This window comes from Schistocerca serialis, chromosome 7, assembly GCF_023864345.2.
Source record: "Schistocerca serialis cubense isolate TAMUIC-IGC-003099 chromosome 7, iqSchSeri2.2, whole genome shotgun sequence".
NCBI lineage: Eukaryota > Metazoa > Arthropoda > Insecta > Orthoptera > Acrididae > Schistocerca > Schistocerca serialis.
Window position 1 is genome coordinate 126575835 of NC_064644.1, and position 26565 is coordinate 126602399.

The following is a 26565-nucleotide window of genomic DNA, read 5'->3' on the forward strand; positions in this document are numbered from 1 at the left end:
ACTCTAAACGGTCATATTGTTAAGGACTTATTCGAAATCTGTACATATTTTTTTTTTTTTTACTACGCTGCGGATGATCTTACATGTACGTAATTATATTTAGTACTCTCTCCTTGGCCAACGAATGTCCTTTACTACGTTTCGCTGGAGACGCAATTAGTGAGTCCCTGCCCGACAAGGATGATCAGCTACATGGCTCGACACTTGTTTCAGTATCAGTTTCACTTGTTAAGCACTGTACTCCTCATTTACATTGTCCGCGCAGTCGAGCGGTACGATACCACACATTCCACCGACTCATCTTGCAGAAGTGCTAATATTTCATCTGCCAATTTTTTCTCAGTCCGTATAATTCCTTCGGTTCCTTTCACACGGAATGCCTACTTCGGCAACTGTTGTAGATATAATGCATGTTTGTTTTGTTTATCGCTACCATCGATCTGCTTTGTGTCTACACCACTAGCACTGTAACACTGTTTTACGTTACTCGTGCCGAGGGGTTCTAGGCGCTTCAGTCTGGAACTGCGCGACCGCTGCTGTCGCAGGTTCGAATCCTGCCTCGCGCATGGATGTGTGTGTGTGATGTCCTTAGTTTAGTTAAGTTTAAGTAGTTCTAAGTTCTAGGGGACTGATGACCTCAGATGTTAAGTCCCATAGTGCTCAGAGCCATTTGAACCATTTTTTACGTTACTCAACTAAGCAGTTCAAGTACGGCTCGTAGCCTCATGCTGTGCTCACCTCCTGTTGCCATTAGCAGCCAATATTGTGGCTGCGCAGTAGACAACATTTGGAGCGGCGAATGCCGTAAACGTCATTGTCCTTCTGCGGCGTCGCAGTCAAGGGTTTCCTTGTCATTTACAGAAGTTATTACTTCTTATAGGACTAGTGAAATAGTGAAAGTGATACGGAACTTCATTGGCCATTGCTCTTTCAGGTTCGAATCTTGTTCTGATGAAGTCTTATGAAAGCTGTGGCACTGATGTACAGGGTTGCTCGGAAGTACCTCTGGAGTCTCAGAACACGACTGCGTGAAAACTATAAGACGTGTCAGTGGACAGAGAACTAGGCGGTGCTCAGTATGGTCACTATTTGTGACGTTGCAAATGCTAATATGGGCATTAGTTGATTGCTGCATAGGAAGAAGCAACGAGAGCAGGCCGCTACGGAAATCTGTTCGTTCGGTTGCCTATCTGCATGCGTTAACTTGTTCACTGAGACAGTATGGAGCAGATGCCTTGTCTACATGTTCTGAAATATGTGCCCCCTAATGTAACTAAGTCACGGCACGTGTTACGGCTCGAAACTGGGAGAGATTCTAAATCCAGTGAAGTGCCTCATTTTTCTGTATGTCTTTTCGATCAATCGTTCTCTGAAACCCTGAAGCTACTTACGAAAAATCCTGTGTGTATTATTCAGAATACTAACATACGCTGAATCATTGCTTTGTTGCCCTTGGATCTTCAATACACAAATTTTTAAAACCACGTCAAAAGCATTCGTAGTATCTATCGATCCTCTCTTCATCATACACAGTGCTCCTATCTGTTATACCTACTTCTAAAGCTATATTATGTTTTTTCCTAATTAGAATTTAATAGGGGAGAATCGGTTAAAACAGGGTATTTAATAAACAAAGTGGCATATGTGAAGAACTATGTGCATCAATCTGTTGAGTTTTTAATGACTAATTGTCCAGTCTGTCTACTTACAATTTGGCATGAAAAAGAGACATTAAAAATATGCCTCATCACAGAAAAGAATTTTTTACACTTGTGTCAACTACCCGTTTTATCAGACTAGTTGGATAAAACAGAGTACTATATTACAATGAAAATTTTAAAAAAACTCCATTTATACACCGTGACAATCACTTCATGTACAAAAATCACATTTATATGGTTCATCGTCATCATCATCATAATTAATTCCGGCTACTGTTCATGAGCCCATTCACTACACTTATAACACTTCACCCGGCCTTCTTCAGACTTAGAACTGGAGAAAAGTTCATTACAATAAATGGAAGCTGTATTATTATCTTCTCCTTCCTCTTCTGACGATGTGCTATACTCCCGTACTTTTCCAACTTTCTTTGCTTTCTTCCGTCCAACATTTCTGACTTCAGTAGGCCTAGAACTGTTAGAATGTGGCCCCATTTGAAGTTTCCTTTTGGAAGTCTTCCCCTTTTGCATAGAACAGTTTAATTCTTCCTTGTAAAGTGAACTTGTAAGGAAGCTGTCTTTCCTCTTCTTCTATCAGATTTTTGTTCCTTTCTTTCAGCTATCGGCACTGCTTTTATGCCTTTCGGAGAGACGTGGAAAGCTTAGGCCTATCCGACTGGGAAGACCCTGGTGTGGTTGGAAAAGATGTTTCTCTGTTTAATGACTCTGAAGGAGGTTCCGAAGGCGGGACATCACATTTCTCCAGCGGTGGGTCAGTGTCTGTTGTTTCAGCAGGCTGGTGCATCCAATCAGGGAAAATATCTGCAGCCAGTGGGAAGATTCCAGCTTTACGGAATGCATTTACAGCAGTCCCAATAGAAGCAGCTTTCATGAATGCTGTCCCATACAGCCCTGCAACTTAATTGATAGTTATCACTCGTCCAGGATGACACTGAAGTCACTCCCGAACCTCCTCAGAGTAATAATAACTCATTGGGCCACGCATGCAACGTCCTGGGGCTGCAATCAGTGGGTGCAGTGTGGGGGGAAGCATAAGAGATGAACATGATTTTCTCTAGCGATATCAATGCGTTCAGTACTCTTTGTGTGTGTCGAGTGACCATCTAAGAGCAGAAGAACGGCTTTCTCTTCAGTTGATTTAGAACATTCAACAAATCATTGGAACCACTTCAGGGAAATTTCTTTCTACATCTATCCGCTAGGTTGATACTCCGCAGTAGATCCTGACGGAGCATTATCCAGCAGCTCAGGCTTGGCTCTTTGTCTAGGGAACAGAAACATTGTGGGCATATAAATTCCAGAAGCGCTCACACAGGCTACAGCAGTCACTAAGATGCCTCTCTCCGCAGAAACCAAACCGCCAACTTGACGTTTTCTCCTCAACGCAAGCACCTTTGATTGCTTCTTAGAGACTGTTGTTATTCCTGTCTCATCCACATTATAGACTCTATCGGTTGTGAAGTTGTACCTATTGTAAAGTTCTGACAGCAAACCAAAGAACTGCTTCACCACTGCACGTTTAAAGACCATTTCATTGCCAAGAGATGTTGGCTCGGCAGAACGCAGGCTTATTTCCGGATTCCTCTTCAAAAACGAAAAGAACCAGCATTTACTTCCCATATTCTTAGCCTTGTTAAAGTTATGCGGCAAGTTATTTTTCTCTGCCAGTTCGAAAGCAAGACTGCGCACCTCATCGATGGTCAACCCAAACAATCTGCTTTCCATTAACAGGATATATTCACCCAGTTCATTTTTCTACTCCTGATTAAATAGAGGCTCGTAGCAGCATAGACCAAAAACAACAACAACAATAATAATAATAATAACTGCAACAGTTTATTTAATTTCTTCTAGAATAGTAAATAGGTTTACCTTTCTTTGTAGTATCCTCTAAACAAATTTCACTTCAGGACTTTTTTACACGTCTTCCAGAGTACTTTGAGGAACAAAGACTGGTAGCAGTTACTTCTGTAAAATATCTGGGAGTATGCGTGCGGAACGATTTGAAGTGGAATGATAATATAAAATTAATTGTTGGTAAGGTGGGTACCTGGTTGAGATTCATTGGGAGAGTCCTTAGAATATGTAGTCCATCAACAAAGGAGGTGGCTTACAAAACACTCGTTCGACCTATACTTGAGTATTGCTCATCAGTGTGGGATCCGTACCAGGTCGGGTTTACGGAGAAGATAGAGAAGATCCCAAGAAGAGCGGCGCTTTTCGTCATAGGGTTATTTGGTAAGGGTGATAGCGTTACGGAGATGTTTAGCAAATTCAAGTGGCAGACTCTGCAAGAGAGGCGCTCTGCATCGCGGTGTAGCTTGCTGTCCAGGTTTCGAGAGGGTGCGTTTCTGGATGAGGTATCGAATATATTGCTTCCCCCTACTTATACCTCCCGAGGAGATCACGAATGTAAAATTAGAGAGATTCGAGCGCGCACGGAGGCTTTCCGGCAGTCGTTCTTCCCGCGAACCACACGCGACTGGAACAGGAAAGAGAGGTAATGACAGTGGCATGTAAAGTGCCCTCCGCCACACACGGTTGGGTGGCTTGCGGAGTATAAACGTAGATGTAGATGTAGACTCTGATGCTTTCAAATAGCCCATTATTTGGGCCAAAACTGCCACTACAGCTTCTTTCATACTCTCTTGACTCAATGACTGTCTGTCAGTTTTCCTTTTATAAGACGCCATAATTACGGCATAATTTAAGTTAGATCCTGTGAATAATAATAATAAATTTTATGCCGGCCGGTGTGGCCGAGAGTTTCTAGACGCTTCAGTCTGGAACCGCGCGACCGATACGGTCGCAGGTTCGAATCCTGCCTCGGGGATGGATATGTGTGATGTCCTTAGGTTAGTTAGGTTTAAGTAGTTCTAAGTTCTAGGGGACTGATGACCTCAGAAGTTAAGTCCAATAGGGCTCAGAGCCATTTGAACCATCTGAATAAATTTTATAATTGAACAAACTAAATAAACAATTTGAAAATCGCAAACGGCGATTTTTAAATCAGTTCGATAAAACGGGGTACTACCCTGTTTTATCATTACTTTGTGGCACCCTGTTTTATCCGACAACGCCATGTTAAGAACAAGTTCTGAGTACTTCAGTTTGAAGGGCAGTAGTGTCAAGGTTTCCCTTGATGGGATTGCCGGTAAGAGTGTATGCAACCCCGTCACTACAATGGAAGAGTTTCCTGAAGGAGCCTACATTAATCACTAGCAGGGCGATGTGCTGGCTACATACCCTTTAATACTGACATTCAGTGACACTGTGATGTAATTCTACTAAAGTCGCCGCTTTTTTCGTTATCAGAGATTTTTGGACGATTCGATCTATTCATAACACATTTGTATCAGAAGGGAGATCCTTTGTTCAGAACCCATATTTTTGCGTAGTTAAAGATGGCTCTTATGTAAAGTACTTTTAATTTACTACATAAAACTGCTTGAAAGTTGTAGATAGTACCTGCAGTAGTCCTGATATTGCTTCATTAAAGATGGTTTAAATGGCTCTGAGCACTATGCGACTTAACTTTTGAGGTCATCAGTCCCCTAGAACTTAGAACTACTTAACCCTAACTAACCTAAAGCCATTACACACATCCATGCCCGAGGCAGGATGCGAACCTGCGACCGTATCGGTCGCGTGGTGCCAGAATGTAGCGCCTAGAACCGCTCGGCCACTCCGGTCGGCTATTGCTTCATTACGCGCTTCGAAGCAGATAAATGAATTAATTGACAGCACGAGACAGTTGTAACTACATCAGGGCTGTTATAGTGTTGTACACGGATTTATTATTATTATTATTAGAGTGGTTAGATATAAATTATCAAGCAATTTCTGTCAGTTCAGAAGTAAGGAGTGCAACAATGAAGTGATTTACGAACAGCAAGTATCGTACACATATCTGAACTTGTTTGATTTTGATTGGGGTTGCATTGTGTAGGTCAAGCAAGTGCAACATTGGAGAGGAGTAATGCAGGGGTAGTATGTTTTGTAACAAGTGTGTACCCTCACTATGGATAGTTAGATTTCTTTTCTGAGAAGACACTGTGGGTAGTACTTGCCATCCACCACGAATCCATTCGTCATTCATTATAAAACACACACACATACAAACTACATGTCATTCATCTTCCATCATTTTAAATATAAAAGAGTTCCAAGAAAAGTCTTTCATTCTACAGTTTATTTAGGTGCTAAAGTTGGTGATAATATAGGGGAGCCCAACTGGCGGAGGGTGGGTGGGGTGGGGGGTACTAGCTAATGTCTAATTGCACTCAGGGATACAGGCCTAAGAAAGGTTGGAGACCACTCGCATAACAGCAAAGTGACATTGTGTACTTGACCACTGACAATTTGCTTTCCCTTGCAGCGTTTGGGGCGGCCTATGGCACCGCCAAATCTGGCACGGGCATCGCTTCGATGGCAGTGATGCGGCCCGAGCTCATCATGAAGTCCATCATCCCCGTCGTCATGGCGGGTATCATCGCCATTTACGGGCTGGTCATAGCCATCCTCATCGCCGGGAAGATTACAGAGCCCGCAACGTACTCCCTCTACATGTAAGTCACGCACCTACTCCAAGGCACTACTCTACATTTATTTCCAGTTTCGTAGACTAGCGGCTATAGCTGAAAGTGGTAAAGCTCTTCGCATTCATACACGGGACGTCCCAAACTTTTATGGTGTAACTTATACAAAGTGAACACAAACTTCACTGAGATTGTTCACGGATATTTTGTATTTTGCTAGTAAGCGGCCCGTGGTCTCTGATGGATAGATAGCTACAGGGTAATACCGCGCGGTCTCGGGCGCCTTGTCACGGTTCGCGCGGCTCCCCCCGTCGGAGATTCGAGTCCTCCCTCGGGCATGGATGTGTGTGTTGTCCTTAGCGTAAGTTAGTTTAAGTTTGATTAAGTAGTGTGTAAGCCTAGGGACCGATGAACTCAGCATTTTGGTCCCATAGGAGCTTACCACAAATTTCAAATTTGCTACACGGTAATAGTATAGTTATTATGATTTATTTCGTTTGTTGTACCAGTTAGTTTTGTTTCTGGTAAAATACTTCCACAACAGTGAAAAATTCTACAATACAAGGTATGTGAGGAAAGTAATGAGGCTGATTTTATGTCTGCCAAAGTTTTTATTTTTTCCAGCCGACAACATTGCCTCCTCCAAAGTAAGTACCCTTCGGCAGCTGTACACCGGTGAAGTCGTTGTTCCCATCTTGGTAGAAGCGCTGAAAGGCTTCAATTGGTAGGGCCTTTAACATGTCGCTCACATTCTTTAGAATGTTCTCCAGTCCCAAAATGACGGCCTTTTAAGACATTTCTCGATTACGGGAAAGTAAAAAGTCACAGGGACTCAGATCAGCTAAATAGGGTGCCTGTGAAGCAACAGGAATGCCTAGTGAAGTCAAAAATTCCGTGACGTAAGTGACCGTGTGACATGGGCGTTTTCATGATTCACCCACTTGTCTGCAGTGTTCGGTCTCACTCGATTCACACTATTCCTGAGACTTTCAAGGACAGCTTTTTAAAACACTTGTCGGGCAGTTTGTCCTGCAGGAAAAAAAATTCTTTATGCACGATGCCCCACTGTCAAGAAAGGAAATCAACATTGTTCGCCGGCCGAAGTGGCCGTGCGGTTAAAGGCGCTGCAGTCTGGAACCGCAAGACCGCTACGGTCGCAGGTTCGAATCCTGCCTCGGGCATGGATGTTTGTGATGTCCTTAGGTTAGTTAGGTTTAACTAGTTCTAAGTTCTAGGGGACTAATGACCTCAGAAGTTGAGTCCCATAGTGCTCAGAGCCATTTGAACCAACATTGTTCTTGTCTTTCATTAGCTCGTTCGAGCTTTTGTCGGTCGAGGAGATGTCTCTGTGTGCCACTTCGCATTTTGCTGTTTTGTCTTAGGATCGTACTCAGAAATCGAGGGTTCGTCACCCGTGATTACACAACTGAGAACCATTCGTGGTCATTGGCACTCCTCTCTAGAAGACGAACGCACACATTTCTTTGGTTGTCCTTCTTCCCAGTTGTGAGGTTTTTCGGCATCATTTCGGCTCAAACCTATCGTATGTGCAAATGTTAGGTCAAAATTTGATGTACGGTGAAACTGTTAACAGTTCACTCATCATCATTACTGTTAAACGTCGGTCTGATCACACAAGAGCACACACACTTTCGACATTTTCGTCGGTTTTAGAAGTTGAAGGTCTCCCTGTGTAAAGTTCATCTTCAACGTGTCCTCAGCCTTCCAAAAATGATTTGTGCCAGCAAAAAACCTGTACTCTTCATAAGGAATGTTCCCCATAGGCCTGTTTCAACTTTTCATAGCTAACAACCACGGATTCCCCAAGTATAACACAAAGCGTGATTGCATAATGTTGCTCTAAATTCCCCTGTTCCATTTTCGTAACTCACAACTTCACAAGTGGCGCTCTCAAATATCACGTGATGGCCATACAGAGCTGAAATTCGAACTGAGCATCTAGAAGGGATGAATATAACGGTCTACCCGCGAAGAATAACACACCATTGCCAGATCGCTCGCACAGTTGCTTTTCTTACACACCTCATATGAAGTCACTAAAATATATAATCCTAGCCACAGGGTAATGCGACTATGTCCAGATGCAGAACTATTGCATCTATTGCAGAACTATTTAGGGGAGAGGACCAAACAGCGAGGTCATCGGTCCCATCGGATTAGGGAAGGATGGGGAAGGAAGTCGGCCGTGCCCTTTCAACGGAACCATCCAGGCATTTGCCGGAAGCGATTTAGGAAAATCACGGAAAACGTAAATCAGGATGGCCGGAAGCGTGTTTGAACCATCGTCCTCCCGAATGCGACTCCAGTGTGCTAACCACTGCGCCACCTCCCTCGGTATAAGAAAAAGCACGAAATTTCGTTCACGTTAACATTAAGAGTGGGAAGTATACGAATCACTTAGCACACTAGACTCGCATTCGCGTGGACGACGGCTCAAACACACGTCCGGCATCCTGATTTAGGTTTTCCGCGATTTCCCTTAATCGCTCCAGGCAAATGCTGGAATGGTTCCTTTGAAAGGGCACGGTCGACTTCCTTCCTCGTCCTTCTCTAATCCCATGGCACCGATGACCTCGCTGTTTGGTCCCCTCCCCTGAATCAACCAACCAACCTTAATTATAGTACTCGAATCATTATTTATTACGAAGAAAATTGTTGTTGAGTTCAAGTAAAATAACAAACTTGCAGCAGAAATCAATCAAACAGGCAATTTTTGGAATATACATTAACGGAAGAAAATCGTAACACCAAATAATGATTAATGTAGAATAATGCCCTTAATAGGGCAGGTAGATTAGAAAATTTAAAAAGAGAAATGGTTAGGTTAAAGTTATATATAGTGGGAATTAGCGAAGTTCGGTGGCAGGAGGAACAAGACTTTTGGTCAGGTGAATACAGGGTTATAAATACAAAATCAAATAGGGGTAATGCAGGAGTAGGTTTAATAATGAATAAAAAATAGGAGTTCGGGTAAGCTATTACAAACAACATAGTGAACGCATTATTGTGGCCAAAATAGACACGAAGCCTACGCCTACGGCAGTAGTACAAGTCTACATACCAACTAGCTGTGCAGATGACGAAGAAATTGAAGAAATTTATGATGAGATAAAAGAAATTATTCAGATAGTGAAGGGAGACGAAAATTTAATACTCATGGGTGACTGGAATTCTATAGTAGGAAATGGAAGAGAAATAAACGTAGTATGTGAATATGGACTGGGGGGTAAGAAATGAAAGAGGAAGCCGCCTGGTATAATTTTGCACAGAGTACAACTTAATCATAGCTAACACTTGGTTCAAGAATCATAAAAGGAGGTTCTATACATGGAAGAATCCTTGAGATACTGACAGGTTTCAGATAGATTATATAATGGTAAGACAGATATTGAGGAACCAGGTTTTAAATTGAAGACATTTCCAGGGACAGATGTGGACCCTGACCACAATCTATTGGTTATGAACTGTAGATTAAAACTGAAGAAACTGCAAAAAGGTGGGAATTTAAGGAGATGGGACCTGGATAAACTGACTAAACCAGAGGTTGTACAGAGTTTCAGGGAGAGCATAAGGGAACAATTGACAGGAATGGGGGAAAGAAATACAGTAGAAGAAGAATGGGTAGCTTTGAGGGATGAAGTAGTGAAGGCAGCAGAGGATCAAGTAGGTAAAAAGACGAGGGCTAGTAGAAATCCTTGGGTGACAGAAGAAATACTGAATTTAATTGATGAAAGGAGAAAATATAAAAATGCAATAAATGAAGCGGGCAAAAAGGAATACAAACATCTCAAAAATGAGATCGACAGGAAGTGCAAAATGGCTAAGTAGGCATGGCTAGAGGACAAATGTAAGGATGTAGAGGCTTATCTCACCAGTGGTAAGATAGGTACTGCCCACAGGAAAATTAAAGAGACCTTTGGAGAAAAGAGATACACTTGTATGAATATCGAGAGCTCAGATGGTAGCCCAATTCTAAGCAAAGAACGGAAAGCAGAAAGGTGGAAGAAGAATATAGAGGGACTATACAAGGGCGATGTACTTGAGGGCAACGTTATCGAAAGGGAGGAGGACGTAGATGAAGATGAAATGGGAGATATGATATTGCGTGAAGAGTTTGACAGAGCACTGAAAGACCTGAGTCGGAACAAGGCCCCCGGAGTAGGCAACATTCCATTAGAACTATTGACAGCCTTGGGAGAGGCAGTCCTGACAAAACTCTACCATCTGGTGAGCAAAATGTATGAGCCAGGCGAAATACCCTCAGACTTCAAGAAGAATATAATAATTCCAATCCCAAAGAAAGCAGGCGTTGACAGATGCGAAAATTACCGGACTATCAGTTTAATAAGCCACGGCTGCAAAATACTAACGCATATTCTTTACAGACGAATGGAAAAACTGGTAGAAGCGGACCTCTGGGAAGATCAGTTTGGATTCCGTAGAAATATGGAAACACGTGAGGCAATACTGAACTTACGATTTATCTTAGAAGCTAGATTAAGAAAAGACAAACCTGCGTTTCTAGCATTTGTAGACTTGGAAAAAGCTTTTGACAATGTTGACTGGAATACTCTTTCAAATTCTGAAGGTGGCCGGGGTAAAATACAGGGAGCGAAAGGCTATTTACAATTAGTACAGAAACCAGATGGCAGTTATAAGAGTTGAGGGACATGAAAGGGAAGCAGTGGTTGGGAAGGGAGTGAGACAGGGTTGTAACCTCTCCCCGATGTTATTCAATCTGTATATTGAGCAAACAGTAAAGGAAACAAAAAGAAATTCGGAGTAGGTATTAAAATCCATGGAGAAGAAACAAAAACTTTAAGGTTCGCCGATGATATTGTAATTCTGTCAGAGACAGCGAAGGACTTGGAAGAGCAGTTGAACGGAATGGACAGTGTCTTGAAAGGAGGATATAAGATGAACATCAACAAAAGCAAAACGAGGATAATGGAATGTAGTCGAATTAAGTCGGGTGATGCTGAGGGAATTAGATTAGGAAATGAGACACTGAAAGTAGTAAAGGAGTTTTGCTATTTGGGGAGCAAAATAACTGATGATAGTCGAAGTAGAGAGGATATCAAATGTAGACTGGCAATGGCAAGCAAAACGTTTCTGCAGAAGGGAAATTTCTTAACATCGAGTATTGATTTAAGTGTCCGGAAGTCGTTTCTGAAAGTATTTGTATGGAGTGTAGCCATGTATGGAAGTGAAACATGGACGATAAATAGTTTGGACAAGAAGACAATAGAAGCTTTCGAAATGTGGTGCTACAGAAGAATGTTGAAGATTAGATGGATAGATCACATAACTAATGGGGAGGTACTGAATAGGACTGGGGAGAAGAGGAGTTTGTGGCACAACTTGACAAGAAGAAGGGATCGGTTGGTAGGACATGTTCTGAGGCATCAAGGGATCACCAATTTAGTATTGGAGGTCAGAGTGTAGGGTAAAAATCGTAGGGGGAGACCAAGAGATGAATACACTAAGTAGATTCAAAAGGATGTAGACTGCAGTACGTACTGGGAGATGAAGAAGCTTGCACAGGATAGAGTAGCATGGAGAGCTGCAGCAAACCAGTCTCAGGACTGAAGACTACAACAACAACAACAACAACAACAACATCAATGAAATTTCGTGTATTCATTTGTCTAGGTAACATATTTAAGTGATGAACATTGCAAGACGACAGGTTAAAGTATGTCATAGAAAAGCCAGGGCAAATGTGAAATCTGGTGCATTAATAACCGGTGTAACCGCCAGCATGTTGAATGCAAGTATACAAACGTGCATGCATTGTGTAGTACAGGTGGCGGCTGTCAGTTTGTGGGATGATGGAGTTCCATGCCTGATGGACTTGGTCGGTCAACACAGAGGCGGTTAACGCTGCTTCTACATCTACATATATCATATATACTCCGCTAGCCACCAAGCGGTGTGTGGCGGAGGGCACAATTCGCGCCAAAGTCATATTCTCCCTCCCCCCCCCCCCCCCCCCCCCGTCTGTTCTATTCGCGGATCGCGTGAAGGAAAAACAACTGTCTGAACGCCTCAGTACGAGTTCTTCTTTCCCTTATCTTTGAATGGTGATCATTGCGCTGTTTGAAAGTTGGTGGTAATAATATATGCTCTACATCCTCGGTGAAGATCGGATTTCGGAATTTAGTGAGCAGCCCCTTCTATTTACCGCGCCGCCTATCTGCGAGTGTGTCCCACTTCAAACTTTCTATGAGATTTGTAATGCTCTCGCGATAGCTAAATGTAGCAGTCGCGAATCTTGCCGCTCTTTTTTGGACCTTCTCAATCTCTTGAATCAGACCCAACTGGTAAGGGTCCCACACAGACGAACAATACTCCAAGACTGGACGAACTAACGTATTGTAAGCTATTTCCTTTGTTGAAGGACTGCATCGCTTCAGGATTCTACCAATAAACGGCAATCCAGAGTTTGCCTTACCCGTTACTTGCGTAATCTGATCATTCCATTTGAGATCATTTCGAATAGTCACACCCAGATGCTTGACGGACGTTACCACTTCCAAAGACGAGGCATTTATTTTGTACTCGTACATTAACGGGGATTTTCGCCTTATTATATGCAGTAGGTTACACTTACTAATATTGAGAGATAACTGCCAGTCATTACACCACGCATTTATTTTCTGCAAATCCTCATTGATTTGTTCACAACTTTCGTATGATACTACTTTCCTGTAGACTACAGCATCATCGGCAAACAGTCTAAGGCCGCCATCAACCAGACCGTTTATGTAAATCGTGAAAAGCAGAGAACCTATTACTCTGCCCTGGGGCACATCTGAAGTTGTTTCTGTTGAAGTCACCCCGTTCAGGACGACGTACTGTTCTCTGTCTGTTAGAAAACTTTCTATTCCAACCGCATATGTCATCGGATAGACCGTAAGCGCGCACTTTTTGTAGCAAGCGACAGTGCGTAACTGAGTCGAACGCCTTTCGAAAGTCGAGAAATTTGACATCAACCTGGGAGCGGGTATCTAGAGCCTGTTGTATATCATGCACAAAGAGGGCCAACTGTGTCTCGCATGTCAGCTATTTCCTAAAACCGCGCTGGTTTCTTCAGATGAGCTTCTCAGAGTCTAGAACGGTCATTATGTCTGAACACAAAATATGTTCCATGATTCTACAACAAACCGATGATAGTAAAGGACGCTGGATTTCTCGTTTGATGATGTCCCATATGCGCTCGATTAGAGACGGATCTGGTGATCGAGCTGGCCGAGGCAACATGTCGACATTCTGTACGGTATGTTGGGTTACAAAAGCGGTATGTGAGCGAGCGTTATCCTGTTCGTAAATGCCCCCTGGAATGAAACTTCCTGGCAGATTAAAACTGTGTGCCGGGCCGAGACTCGAACTCGGGACCTTTGCCTTCGCGAGCAAGTGCTCTACCACCTGAGCTACCCAAGCACGACTCACGCCCTGTCCTCACAGCTTTACTTCTGCCAGTACCTCGTCTCCTACTTTCCAAACTGTGCAGAAGCTCTCCTGCGAACCTTGCAGAACTAGCACTCCTGAAAGAAAGGATATTGCGGAGACATGGCTTAGCCACAGCCTGGGGGATGTTTCCAGAATGAGATTTTCTCTCTGGAGCGGAGTGTGCGCTGATATGAAACTTCCTGGCGGATTAAAACTGTGTGCCGGGCCGAGACTCGAACACGGGACCTTTGCCTTTCGTGGGCAAGTGCTCTACCACCTGAGCTACCCAAGCACGACTCACGCCCCCTCCTCACAGCTTTACTTCTGCCAGTACCTCGTCTCCTACTTTTCAAACTTTACAGAAGCTCTCCTGCGAACCTTGCAGCACTAGCACTCCTGAAAGAAAGGATATTGCGGGGACATGGCTTAGCCACAGCCTGGGGGATGTTTCCAGAATGAGATTTTCTCTCTGGAGCGGAGTGTGCGCTGATATGAAACTTCCTGGCAGATTAAAACTGTCTGCCGGGCCGAGACTCGAACACGGGACCTTTGCCTTTCGTGGGCAAGTGCTCTACCACCTGAGCTACCCAAGCACGACTCACGCCCCCTCCTCACAGCTTTACTTCTGCCAGTACCTCGTCTCCTACTTTTCAAACTTTACAGAAGCTCTCCTGCGAACCTTGCAGCACTAGCACTCCTGAAAGAAAGGATATTGCGGGGACATGGCTTAGCCACAGCCTGGGGGATGTTTCCAGAATGAGATTTTCTCTCTGGAGCGGAGTGTGCGCTGATATGAAACTTCCTGGCAGATTAAAACTGTCTGCCGGGCCGAGACTCGAACACGGGACCTTTGCCTTTCGTGGGCAAGTGCTCTACCACCTGAGCTACCCAAGCACGACTCACGCCCCCTCCTCACAGCTTTACTTCTGCCAGTACCTCGTCTCCTACTTTTCAAACTTTACAGAAGCTCTCCTGCGAACCTTGCAGCACTAGCACTCCTGAAAGAAAGGATATTGTGGGGATATGGCTTAGCCACAGCCTGGGGGATGTTTCCAGAATGAGATTTTCTCTCTGCAGCGGAGTGTGCGCTGATATGAAACTTCCTGGCAGATTAAAACTGAAGTCGCATATGTCGATAGTTTGAGATCAGAGGAACGCAAGCTCAGAGCGTCTGGCTCGGAGGTGTCCTTGAAGTAGCCGCTTTGTTGTCACTATAGTGCCAGCTGCTGCTCAAGGCAAAGGTCCCGAGGTCGAGTCTCGGCCCGGCACACAGTTTTAATCTGCCAGGAAGTTTCATATCAGCGCACACTCCGCTGCAGGGTGAAAATCTCATCCTGTCCCCTGGAATGCTGTTCATGAGTAGCAGCACATTCTGTCGAATCACCACATTCACGTACAAATTTGCTGTTAGGGTGCATGGGATAACCACGAGAGTGCTCATGCTGTCATACGAAGTCGCAGGCCAGGATATAACCCCAGGTGTAGGTCCAGTGTGTCTAGAATGCAGACAGGTTGGGTGCAGGCCCTCAACTGGCCTCCAGATAACCAACACACGGCCACCACTGGCACCGAGGCAGGACCAGCTTCCTTCAGCAAAAACAACAGACTTCCTCCCTGCCCTCCAATGAGCTGCCGCTTGACACTACCGAAGTCGCATATGGCGGTACTTTGGGATCAGAGGAATGCACGCTCAGAGCGTCTGGCTCGGAGCTGTCCTCGAAGTAACCGCTTTGTTGTCACTGTGGTGCCACCTGCTGCTCAAATTGCTGCTGCAGATGCAATACGGTGAGCCAGAGCCTCAGGACGTAGTGAAACGTGGCCGCCCAGAGACAGGTCTTCTTGCGACAGTATACTCTCGTCATCACTGTTGCCAGCGAGCATGTACACTGGTTACATTCCCACCAATTATCCATCAAGTCTTTCTGCAATATCTCAGAACGAACATCCAGCTTCTCGTAGCCCTATTACTCGACCTCGTCCAAACTCAGTGAGCTGTTGATAATGACTTCTTTACAGCGTGTATTTAAGGCAAACCTAATTTACATCCTCACAGTGGCTCTACTAGCGCCAGTTTTATGTGACTGGCGCGAAACACCGTTACGTGACTGGATTTGCGATTTCCTGTCAGAGAGGTCACAGTTTGTAGTAATTGACGGAAAGTCATGGAATAAAACAGAAGTGATTTCTGGCGTTCTCCAAGGTAGTGTTATAGGCCCTCTGCTGTTCCTTATCTATATAAACGATTTGGGAGACAATCAGAGGAGCCGTCTTCGGTTGTTTGCAGATGACGCTGTCGTTTATCGACTAATAAAGTTATCAGAAGATAAAAACAAACTGCAAAACGATTTAGAAAAAAATATCTGAATGGTGCCAAAAGTGGCAGTTGACCCTAAATAACGAAAAGTGTGAGGTCATCCACATGAGTGCTAAAAGGAACTCGTTAAACTTCGGTTACACGATAAATCAGTCTAATCTAAACGCCGTAAATTCAACTAAATACCTAGGTATTACAATTACGAACAACTTAAATTGGAAAGAACACATAGAAAATGTTGTGGGGAAGGCTAACCAAACGCTGCGTTTTATTGGCAGGACACTTAGAAAATGTAACAGACCTACTAAAGAGACTGCCTACACTACGCTTGTCCGTCCTCTTGTAGAATTCTGCTGCGCGGTGTGGGATCCTTACCAAATAGCACTAACGGAGTACATCGAAAAAGTTCAAAGAAATGCAGCACGTTTTGTATTATCGCGAAATATGGGAGAGAGTGTCACAGAAATGATACAGGATTTGGGCTGGAAATCGTTAAAAGAAAGGCTTTTTCGTTGCGACGGAATCTTCTAACGAAATACCAATCACCAACTTTCTCCTCCGAATGCGAAAATATTTTGTTGACGCCGACCTACATAGGGAGGAACGATCACCACGATAAAATAAGGGAAATCAGAGCTCGTACGGAAAGATACAGGTGTTCATTCTTTCTGCGCGCTATACGGGATTGGAATAATAGAGAATTGTGAAGGTGGTTCGATGAACCCTCTGCCAGGCACTTAAATGTGATTTACAGAGTATCCATGTAGATGTATATGTAGATGTAGACATCATCTTTCAGATGTACTAACACGCCTACCAACTTTAGTTTATGATGCACTACTCGTTCTTGATGCTGTGATTTTTTTCCGTCAGTGTATTTAAATTTAATGGGAAATGACGGCTATTGTCTTCAGAAGATTAAGAAAGGACAAAAGTCCTGATTTAATAAGTCAGGTTAATGAAATCTAAATGGAAACACTTCCTTTATGTTAGGGTATTAAAGAATCAATTTGTTAGAGATAGCAGAATGAAGTTTCTCTGTAACGACAAATACGAGGTCTTATTTCTTGGAAAGTACTGCGTAGTCTCTTTCTTAGATTTCTATTGCGCAACTGATAACAAGCATACATTCCTTATCACACCAGACCATCGTCACTAGTCGGGCTGATGCGAAATGTGTCGTTAACCGCTCCGTTCGATACAGAGCAATTAGTCGCACCGAGCGACATGAAGCATGCCTTTCTTGTAGCCGACAGTGATTCGTATCGCCTACCAAACAGCTGCGTCGGTATGGGGTGCGAGATACAGCTCTTCACAGCTTACCACACGGCTCAAGACGAGAGTGCATTGGCTGCGCACTATGCTGGAATTCTCCGCTTTTAATACGCTCGTCCAGCCACGTACTTGACGCCTTCACACTGTACCATTTGATACAGTGCCCGACTATTCCTTGTCTTACAGTTTTGTATCTGTAGGTATTCACTCTAGACACAATGGACATGCGTAGGAAGTTAAAAAGAATCGAGTACAACGGCCGAGCAGCTCGTCATGATCCGCACATTGTGTAGTAGATCCTTGAGGTCTTGTACAGAGTCACGCCACTGAACAGTGGATGGCTGGAATCTGTCTGTGGCAAGCCGAAGGAAGGATTTGAGTTGGACGAGTGCCTGGAGGAAGTTACCTGCCATCGTGTGTAGTGCCAAAAGTCAAGTACAGAGAAGGTGGTGTTACGGTGGGGAGCTGTTTTTTATGGTTAGGGTGTCATCCTCTTATTACGCTTAGGAAAACTTTAAATGCGGAAGGATTCGAACATATTACGCCATTGTGTACTGAGCGCAATGGAGGAACAGTTTGGGGTCTATGATTGTTCGTATCTGTTTGACTGTGCATCCCGTCATAAAACAACGTGTGTAAGGCAACGGTTTGCCCACAGTAACATTCTAGAAATGGACTGGCCTCCTTGGAGTCTCCATCTAGACCCAATGGAACTCCTCTGGGATGAATTATAACGTTGACATGGCTGCATCCCGCAGCGTACAGCTTCACTACCTTCTCCAGTTCCGACTCTTGAGGAAGCCTTTCCTCACAGACATGCAGACACCACATTCAGTGGTTCAAAAATGGCTCTGATCACTATAGGACTTAACATCTGCGGTCATCAGTCCCCTAGAACTCAGAACTACTTAAACCTAACTAACCTAAGGACATCTCAAACATCCATGCCCGAGGCAGGATTCGAACCTGCGACCGGAGCAGAAGCGCGGTTCCAGACTGAAGCGCCTAGAACCGCTCGGCCACATCGGCCGGCCAACATTCAGTGTCCCCAGTAGAGTTCAGGCCGTCATAAAGATGAAGGGTGGACACGCCACATTAAAATCCCATAGTAGGTGTCCGAATACTTTTGATCAGGTAGTTTTGGGGATGGAACAGTATGATACCAATACGTGAATCATCCTCCAGTGCTTGATCTTAGTGTTTTATCAAAACTGATTCGATCTAACCACTTGAACATTCAAGACTTACATGTCATGTTTTCAATGACCAATGCCCCTCCCCTCCTCGTTCTTCCTCTCTAAGAGCAGGAAACGACTACTGGCTTAAAAGTGATCTTCCTTGTTCGACAGGGATTTAAATTTACTTCTTATTTTGTGAGTTCTCCTTTCTTTTAATGCAGTCGGATAGTTTCTGCTCCAATTTTCTTGTTCAGTGGCTTATCTGTATTGCAACCGAGACAGCTGATGTACAAATTTATTTTCTTTCGGGTGAATAAAGAATTGTGTACCATTATTTAACGCGCAAGAGCAATAGAGCTGGTAGCCTGCTGTTTCCTAATCAGCAGACTGGTCATAAATCTAAGGAATTATATCTCAAAGCTGGCCACAGTGTCTCAAAGAGTCTGAGATTAGTGAACATAAAGACGGTGGTCCCCTTGATGATACTGAAGAGGGGTGTGTCCCAAAATCCGAGCGTCGTTCGATAAGTAATGCCCCCTTTTTTTCTCAGAATATATCTATTGTTAAGAGTCAGAATTTGGTGACAACATACATCTTATTTTTCTACGTAATCTTCATCACGTTCTATGGACGTACGCCAACGTTGTGGAAGAGCACGTATTCCCTGCTGGTAAAAGCTCTTGTCTTGTAGGCGTAGCCATGTTGTCACTGCATGACTGACACTCTCATCATCTTCAAAGTGTGTAGAGCCAGTTTTCGAGCATCCACACGATTCAGCCTGTCTGGAGCAGCGCCTGTGACAGGACGTCCCGAGCGTGGCTGACCATGGAGCCCTGTTTCTGCATTTCCTGAAGCTGCAACTTTCTTTACCCATCGCCCAACTGTACTCCTATCAGCTGCAGCATCGCCATACACGTCCGGAGCTCGGGGTCTAGTGGCTAGTGTTGCTGCCTGTGGCTCATGGGGTCCCGGGTTCGATTCCCAGCCAGGTTGGGGATTTTCTCTGCCCGAGGACTGGGTGTTTGTATTGTCCTCATCATTTCATTATCATCATCATCATAATTCGTGTCAGTGGCTAGACTGGACTGAGTAAAAAATTGGACTCTGAAAAAATTGGGACTTTGTACGGGCGCTGAGGACCGCACAGTTGAGCGCCTCACAAACCAAAGTTTCTGGATATTCACCACAGTTTCTTTTTCTGCACAGAAGAATTCGATAACAGCACGCTTCTTGTAACTTGAGTGTATGTAGACGCCATTTTCACCCTGTACTACGTCTCTGCCATCTGCCAGAACTGTTCGAAACTTAACCGGTGCACCTAACAAACATCAAATGTGAAGCACCAACAAGGACGTTTGTGTATGTATAGTAATAGCTTTATAAAAAAATGTGGGACATTACTTATAGAATGCCCTTCGTCCTACGCAACTTGGCATTTTCCATAAGTAGAAAGTATGCCAAACTTTGAATGTAAGAAATATGTGTATGGCTGGGGATTTTAAGTTGAGGGCCTAAGGTAAGAAAGCAATACTTGTAAATGAATATAACTTTTTAATAGAGAAAATACCCTCTACATCAATAACTTGAGCTCATAGGAACTGTTCAAAGTTACGATCGCCAGTCTCACTCCAAACATTAAACTCAGTCCACTCACATCATTGAACACCGGTTTTGAAAAAAAAAGTATCTTGTCGTCCACAACGCCATTTATCACAGGGGCTGCTTTTGATGAATCTTCTAGTATGGCCAGCGTCATGTTATATTCTACTGTGCAAAAAAATCGTTGACTAGAACCTTGACCAGCATTCGGTACCTTGAAGTTTCTAGCTACAGCGGTAATATTCTTCTAATCAGGAAAGGTTTTGCCTATATATTCGATCCGGTTTAGAGGCACTGCATCCTTCCGCACCATGCATTAAATACATGTATGTGAGTTAGTTAGTTAGTTACATGTTCCATAGATCATTTGAACGATTCTTTTGGTGAAGTGATGCGGAAAAAGTCAGTTTACGCGTTATGTATGCATGATTAGTTTTAACATCGGGCCAGCCACTGTGGCCGAGCGGCTCTAGGCACTTCAGTCCGGAACCGCGCTGCTGCTACGGTCGCAGGTTCGAATCCTGCCTTTGGCATGGGCGTGTGTCACGTCCTTAGGTTAAGTTAGGTTTAAGTAGTTTTAAGTCCAGGGGACCGATAACCTCAGATGTTAAGTCCCATAGTGCTTAGAGCCATTTTGTTAACATTAATAAACACATTATTTTTTTAGTCCGATTCACGCAACTACACTTGGAGACATTTTTTTTTTAATTTGCTTTCCTAACTGTCAGACATTTTATGTTATTGGGCAAAATATGAGCGAAGATATTTTTTGCTGCATATTGAACTCCTTTCTCGGCCAGTGACAGCAATAATAACGGGTAATAAATGTCATCCTCCCTCCTTAAGTGTTGTAGGTGTGGGTCTCACTTTTCTTCTTAAATTGTAATGGATTATTTATGACGAATTTCATTAACGAATATATGTACTGTGACGATACAATCAAAATGCGTAGCTCCTTGAGGATGTGCCTACATGACGTCCGTGGGTAAACACCACATATTATTCTTACTGCTCCCTTTTGTCGGCCTGAGTGGCCGAGCGGTTCTAGGCGCTTCAGTCTGGAACCGCGCGACCACTACGGTCGCAGGTTGGAATCCTGCCTTGGGCATGGATGTGTGTGATGTCCTTAGGTTAGTTAGGTTTAAGTAGTTCTAAGTTCTAGGGGACTGATGACCTCAGATGTTAAGTCCCATAGTGCTCAGAGCCATTTTTGCTCCCTTTTGTGGAACCTTTACATACTTTCTAAGTGATGAGTTACCACAGAAAATTATTCCATAAGACATTACTGAGCGGAAATATCTAAAATACGTCAGGAGGTTAATTCGTTTGTTTCCAAGACTAGTAATTATATGAAGAGTAAAAGTAGCGAACTTAATTGTTTGGGAAGCTCAGAACTATGCTTGTAAGTTTTTGTATCGAGTACTGCTCCATCTTCGACAGACAGTCGTGAACTGTAAACAGTGACAAACTCCACTGTGATCGCGTTACAGGCAACTGTATGTTATATTGTTAACTTCGGTACAGAAGTCATTTTGTCAGCTTGTTCTTAGTAGCTGAAGCAGACGGCAGTGATTAGAATGGCTGTGAAATTGTTTTCCTCATAACTATACCTAAATCTACTTACATTCTCTGCAAGCCACCATACGGCGTATTAATTTTACTTCCTGTTCCACTCTCTAATGAAATGAGGAAAAAGCACTAAATGCGTCCGTACGAGCTATGACTTCTGTTATCTTGTCTTCGCCGTCTTTACGCGAGACATACGTTGGTGCAATACAATCGTTCTGCACTCAGCCGCGAACGCTGGTTCTCTAAATTTTCTTCACTGTGGTTATCGAAAGAACGTCGTCTTCCCTCCAGGTATTCCCATATGAATTCACGGAACCTTTCAGTAACACTCGCGTGCTGATCGAACCTACCGGTAACAAATCTAATAGCACACCTTTAATTACTTCGGTGCCTTGTTTTAATTTGACCTGTTAGGAATCCCAAACACTTTATCAGCTCTCAAGAATGGATCGTACGTGTTCTATACGGAGTCTTCTTTATAAATGAATTACACATTCATAGAATTCTCTCAATAACCCGAAGTCGCTTACTCATCTTTCCTACTGCGGACCTTACGTGCTCATATCGCTTTGCAGTGTTACACCTAGATGTTTATGAAATGATAATTAAATCGACACCCTAGCTGCAAACAGGCGTTGATATACGTCATAGGGGACATGTTGAAAACGTGTGCCCCGACCGGGTCTCGAACCCGGGATCTCCTGCTTACATGGCAGACGTTCTGTCCATCGGAGCCACCGAAGGCACAGAGGATAGTGCGCCTGCAGGGACTTATCCCTTGCACGCTCCCCGTGAGACTCACATTCCCAACACGTCCACTACTACATTCGTAGTGCGCCTAGCATATGTTTGCCCGTCACACTCATTACTCGTGGCAGATTAATCTACCAGGTCCTGTACGAGTTGGGGCATAGCGTGTGTGTTGGCACAAGAAGGTCAATGGGCGGGTAGCCATATTTTAACTATATATGAAGGTAGTATCAGTTCCCGAAAGCAGGAGATCCCGGGTTCGAGTCCCGGTCGGGGCACACATTTTTAACATGTCTCCAATGATGTATATCAACGCCTGTTTGCAGCTAGGATGTCGATTTAATTATCATTTCATTCCAGAGAAGCTGCAAGGTCATCAATGGCATCTGTTCTTTCGGTAACAGATACTACCTTCATATATAAAAAATGGTTCAAATGGCTCTGAGCACTATGGGACTTAACATCTATGGTCATCAGTCCCCTAGAACTTAGAACTACTTAAACCTAACTAACCTAAGGACATCACACACATCCATGCCCGAGGCAGGATTCGAACCTGCGGCCGTAGCGGTCACGCGGTTCCAGACTGAAGCGCCTAGAACAGCACGGTCACACCGGCCGGCCCTTCATATATACCTAGATATTTAGTCGAAACGATTGTTGAAGCAGCACACCGCTAGTGGTAACGGCCTTTGCTAAATGATGTTCCGTAATGTCGTTCTTGGGATCGAGAAGTGGAAGGAGGGAGACAGAGAGAAAACACTTAAGTAGCAAGCTTTGTTTCGTCACATTCTGAAGTGCTATATTTCGCTATAGGTGGCAAATATTGCTTCGCTTACCTTGCGCAGCAACAGAAGCGCCTGCTGTTTCTTACGGATTCCTGGGTGTTGCCAATGCTACCGGCAGTTATCTTAGAAAATTCAGAAACTCTTGAAATCACTGTCATCTTAAGAGGAATGAAGTACAGTCATCTACGGGTAAGATAAACTGATACTGCAAGTGTGAGGGAGCGTATGGCGAAAAACTTAAGGCATAATAGTTCGTGACGTACTTTTTTTCTCTGGGCAGGAGTACAAAGTAAACAGAACTTTCAGCGCTACGTTAAAATATGGCTGCAAAAAAGAAAAATAAATGACTTATAATCAGAATAATAATGAGTTAACAAACACTAAGTGAATCTGGAAATTATTGCTATACCTCAGCATTGACTATAATATCAGTGTACTTATATCCTTCAAAATAGTGTGAACACGCCGTGAAGTATTTTAATTATGGAACGATAGCAAATTCGCTGCAAAATAAAGGAAAAATCCGACAACGATGAATCTAGAAATGTACAGGTTCAAAACAGAACAGAAATGAAAGAAACTAATAAATGAGGAGCGCAATGACTCACGATTTAAAGCATCAAATCAGTTTGATCTTCCAAATAAATTGCAAAAATAATGTTCTATAACGACTTTCTTTCTTTCAGAAAGAGAGATACACGACCCTTAGTCTGTGTGAAGTGAAGTTTGTGTTTCGTTCGAATTTCTAACTTTTGAAAAATGGTGCTGAGATTTTACCCTTAATTCGGTATTGAGATCACTAAATACGGACTGAACAAGGATACAGAAACAAATAATCCATCAATTTCAGTAGGGGACAATGGCAGCAATCGCCTTATGAGATACAGGAATCAGGTGGCCTGACGGTAATTTGCACCGCGCGTTTCCCGAATTTGAGTTTCGTATCTTAAAAGTCACTTGCCTCTAAAATTTTAAATATGATAAAAAATTCGAACGGAGTCATGATCCTCAGAGTCATGTTGACAATTTAAGATTTTCGGTAACTGCCACGGGTATCGATGTGCCAGGTGCAGACTGTAACTGTGGCAGCCGAGATAAGTGTGAAAAACGATTATCTGTGTTGTCCACAGAGCTTTGTTTATCGCACGAGATAAAGGGTGTAACGTCCAAGAGCTTATTATCTGTGAGAACATTACGAGACATCTTGCGGCGTAGAAACTGTTGAACAAATTTCTTCGCACAAACGTTGAAAGAAAACTCTGCCGACGACCTGATGATGTTTGAGGATGCTGTCTTAAAGATTCAGATTCTGTGGTCATACTGCTTAATTAAGTGTAACATGATGATTGTTTACATAAGTGGCATTGTTTTGACAGTTATACAGCCATGCCACATATTACACGATTAGTATTCTTTACAACATAACGTACACTACTGGCCATTAAAATTGCTACACCAAAAAGAAATGCAGGTATTCATTGAACAAATATATTATACTAGATCTGACATGTGATTACATTTTCACGCAATTTAGGTGCATAGATCCTGAGAAATCAGTACCCAGAACAACCACCTTTGGCAGTAATAACGGCCTCGATACGCCTGGGCACTGAGTCAAACAGAGCTTGGACGCCGTGTACAGGTACAGCTGCCCATGCAGTTTCAACACGATATCACAGTTGATCAAGAGTAGTGACTGGCGTATTGTGACGAACCAGTTGCTCGGCCACCATTGACCAGACGTTTTCAGTTGGTGAGAGATCTGGAGAATCTGCTAGCCAGGGCAGCAGTCGAACATTTTCTGTATCCAGAAAGACCCGTACAGGACCTGCAACATGCGGTCGTGCATTATCCTGCTGAAATGTAGGGTTTCACAGGGATCGAATGAAGGGTAGAACCACGGGTCGTAACACATCTGAAACGTAACGTCCACTGTTGAAAGTGCCGTCAATGCGAACAAGAGGTGACAGAGACGTGTAACCAATGGCACCCCATACCATCACGCCGGGTGATACGCCTGTAAGGCGATAACGAATACACGATTCCAATGTGCATTCACCGCGATGTCGCCAAACACGGATGCGACCATCATGATGCTGTAAACAAAACCTGGATTCATCCGAAAAAATGACGTTTTGCCATTCGTGCACCAGGGTTCGTCGTTGAGTACACGATCACAGGCGCTCCTGTCTGTGATACAGCGTCAAGGGTAACCGCAGCCACGGTCTTCGAGCTGATAGTCCACGCTGCTGCAAAAGTCGTCGAACTGTTCGTGCAGATGGTTGTTGTCTTGCAAACGTCCCCATCTGTTGACTCAGGGATCGAGAAATGGTTGCACGTTTCGTTACAGCCATGCGGATAAGGTGCCCGTCATTTGACTGCTAGTGATACGAGGCCGTTGGGATCCAGCACGGCGTTCCGTATTACCCTCCTGAACCCACCGATTCCATATTCTACTAGCAGTTATTGGATATCGACCAACATGAGCAGCAATGTCGCGATACGATAAACCGCAATCGCGATAGGCTACAATCCGACCTTTATCAAAGTCGGAAACGTGATGGTACGCATTTCTCCTCCTTACAGGAGACATCACAACAACTTTTCACCAGGCAACGCCGATCAACTGCTGTTTGTGTATGAGAAATCGATTGGAAACTTTACTCATGTTGTAAGTGTCGCCACCGGCGCCAACTTTGTGTGAATGCTCTGAAAAGCTAATCATTTGCATATCACAGCACCTTCTTCCCGTCGGTTAAATTTCGCGTCTGTAGCACGTCATCTTTGTAATGTAGCAATTTTAATGGTCAGTAGTGTATTAAACCAAATCCATTGAGCCATACAATGTCACATCTTCACACAATACAACAAGGAAATTCGATAGTGGTTTGAATGACCCGACATCGGCGACATACAGAAGCGTTGTGATGCTCTGAGGTCCTCTGTATCCCAACTTTAGCAACTGACGAAGTAGGATGTCCGCTGTTCCGTAGTGTGCTTCCATCGCCCACAGGTGACTACAGTGAGGTTAAGGTTTATGTCATCTAGTTATCCGCACTCACAAAATGGAAAGTCCACTTTCCTGTTTCGGTGCAGATAATGTTTAAAGCGTCCATGATTGAATTTTAAGCGTGCCACTGTTACGTAAAGTTTTCATAACTATTCGTTTTATATACGAGCGGTGTACGTGCGTTTACTTCATTTTTACGATGTTCTCCTGCAATTTGAACCGCGCGTTTCCCGATTTGTTTCATTCACTTCCGGTTGCTTGTTAACGCTTCCTTGAACTGAAGTACGAAATGCGAATATGGGCTGTTACGGTGTTTCTGACTGCCCCATGGTAATCATTTCTTTCGTTAAATTTCAAGCAATTGCATTTCCGTAAAGGCCGCAATGATC

The 26565-nt window shown here is 43.7% G+C and overlaps 1 protein-coding gene across 1 annotated transcript in view; it reads left to right on the plus strand.

The window, feature by feature from the left end:
• Positions 1 to 26565, plus strand: part of LOC126412330 (V-type proton ATPase 16 kDa proteolipid subunit c-like) — a 47154-nt gene that overhangs the window by 15780 nt on the left and 4809 nt on the right. Inside the window, exon 2 of the mRNA XM_050081854.1 lies at positions 6061 to 6250. Within this exon, the coding sequence (XP_049937811.1) occupies positions 6061 to 6250 (190 nt within the window). The remainder of the gene's footprint in view (positions 1 to 6060; positions 6251 to 26565) is intronic.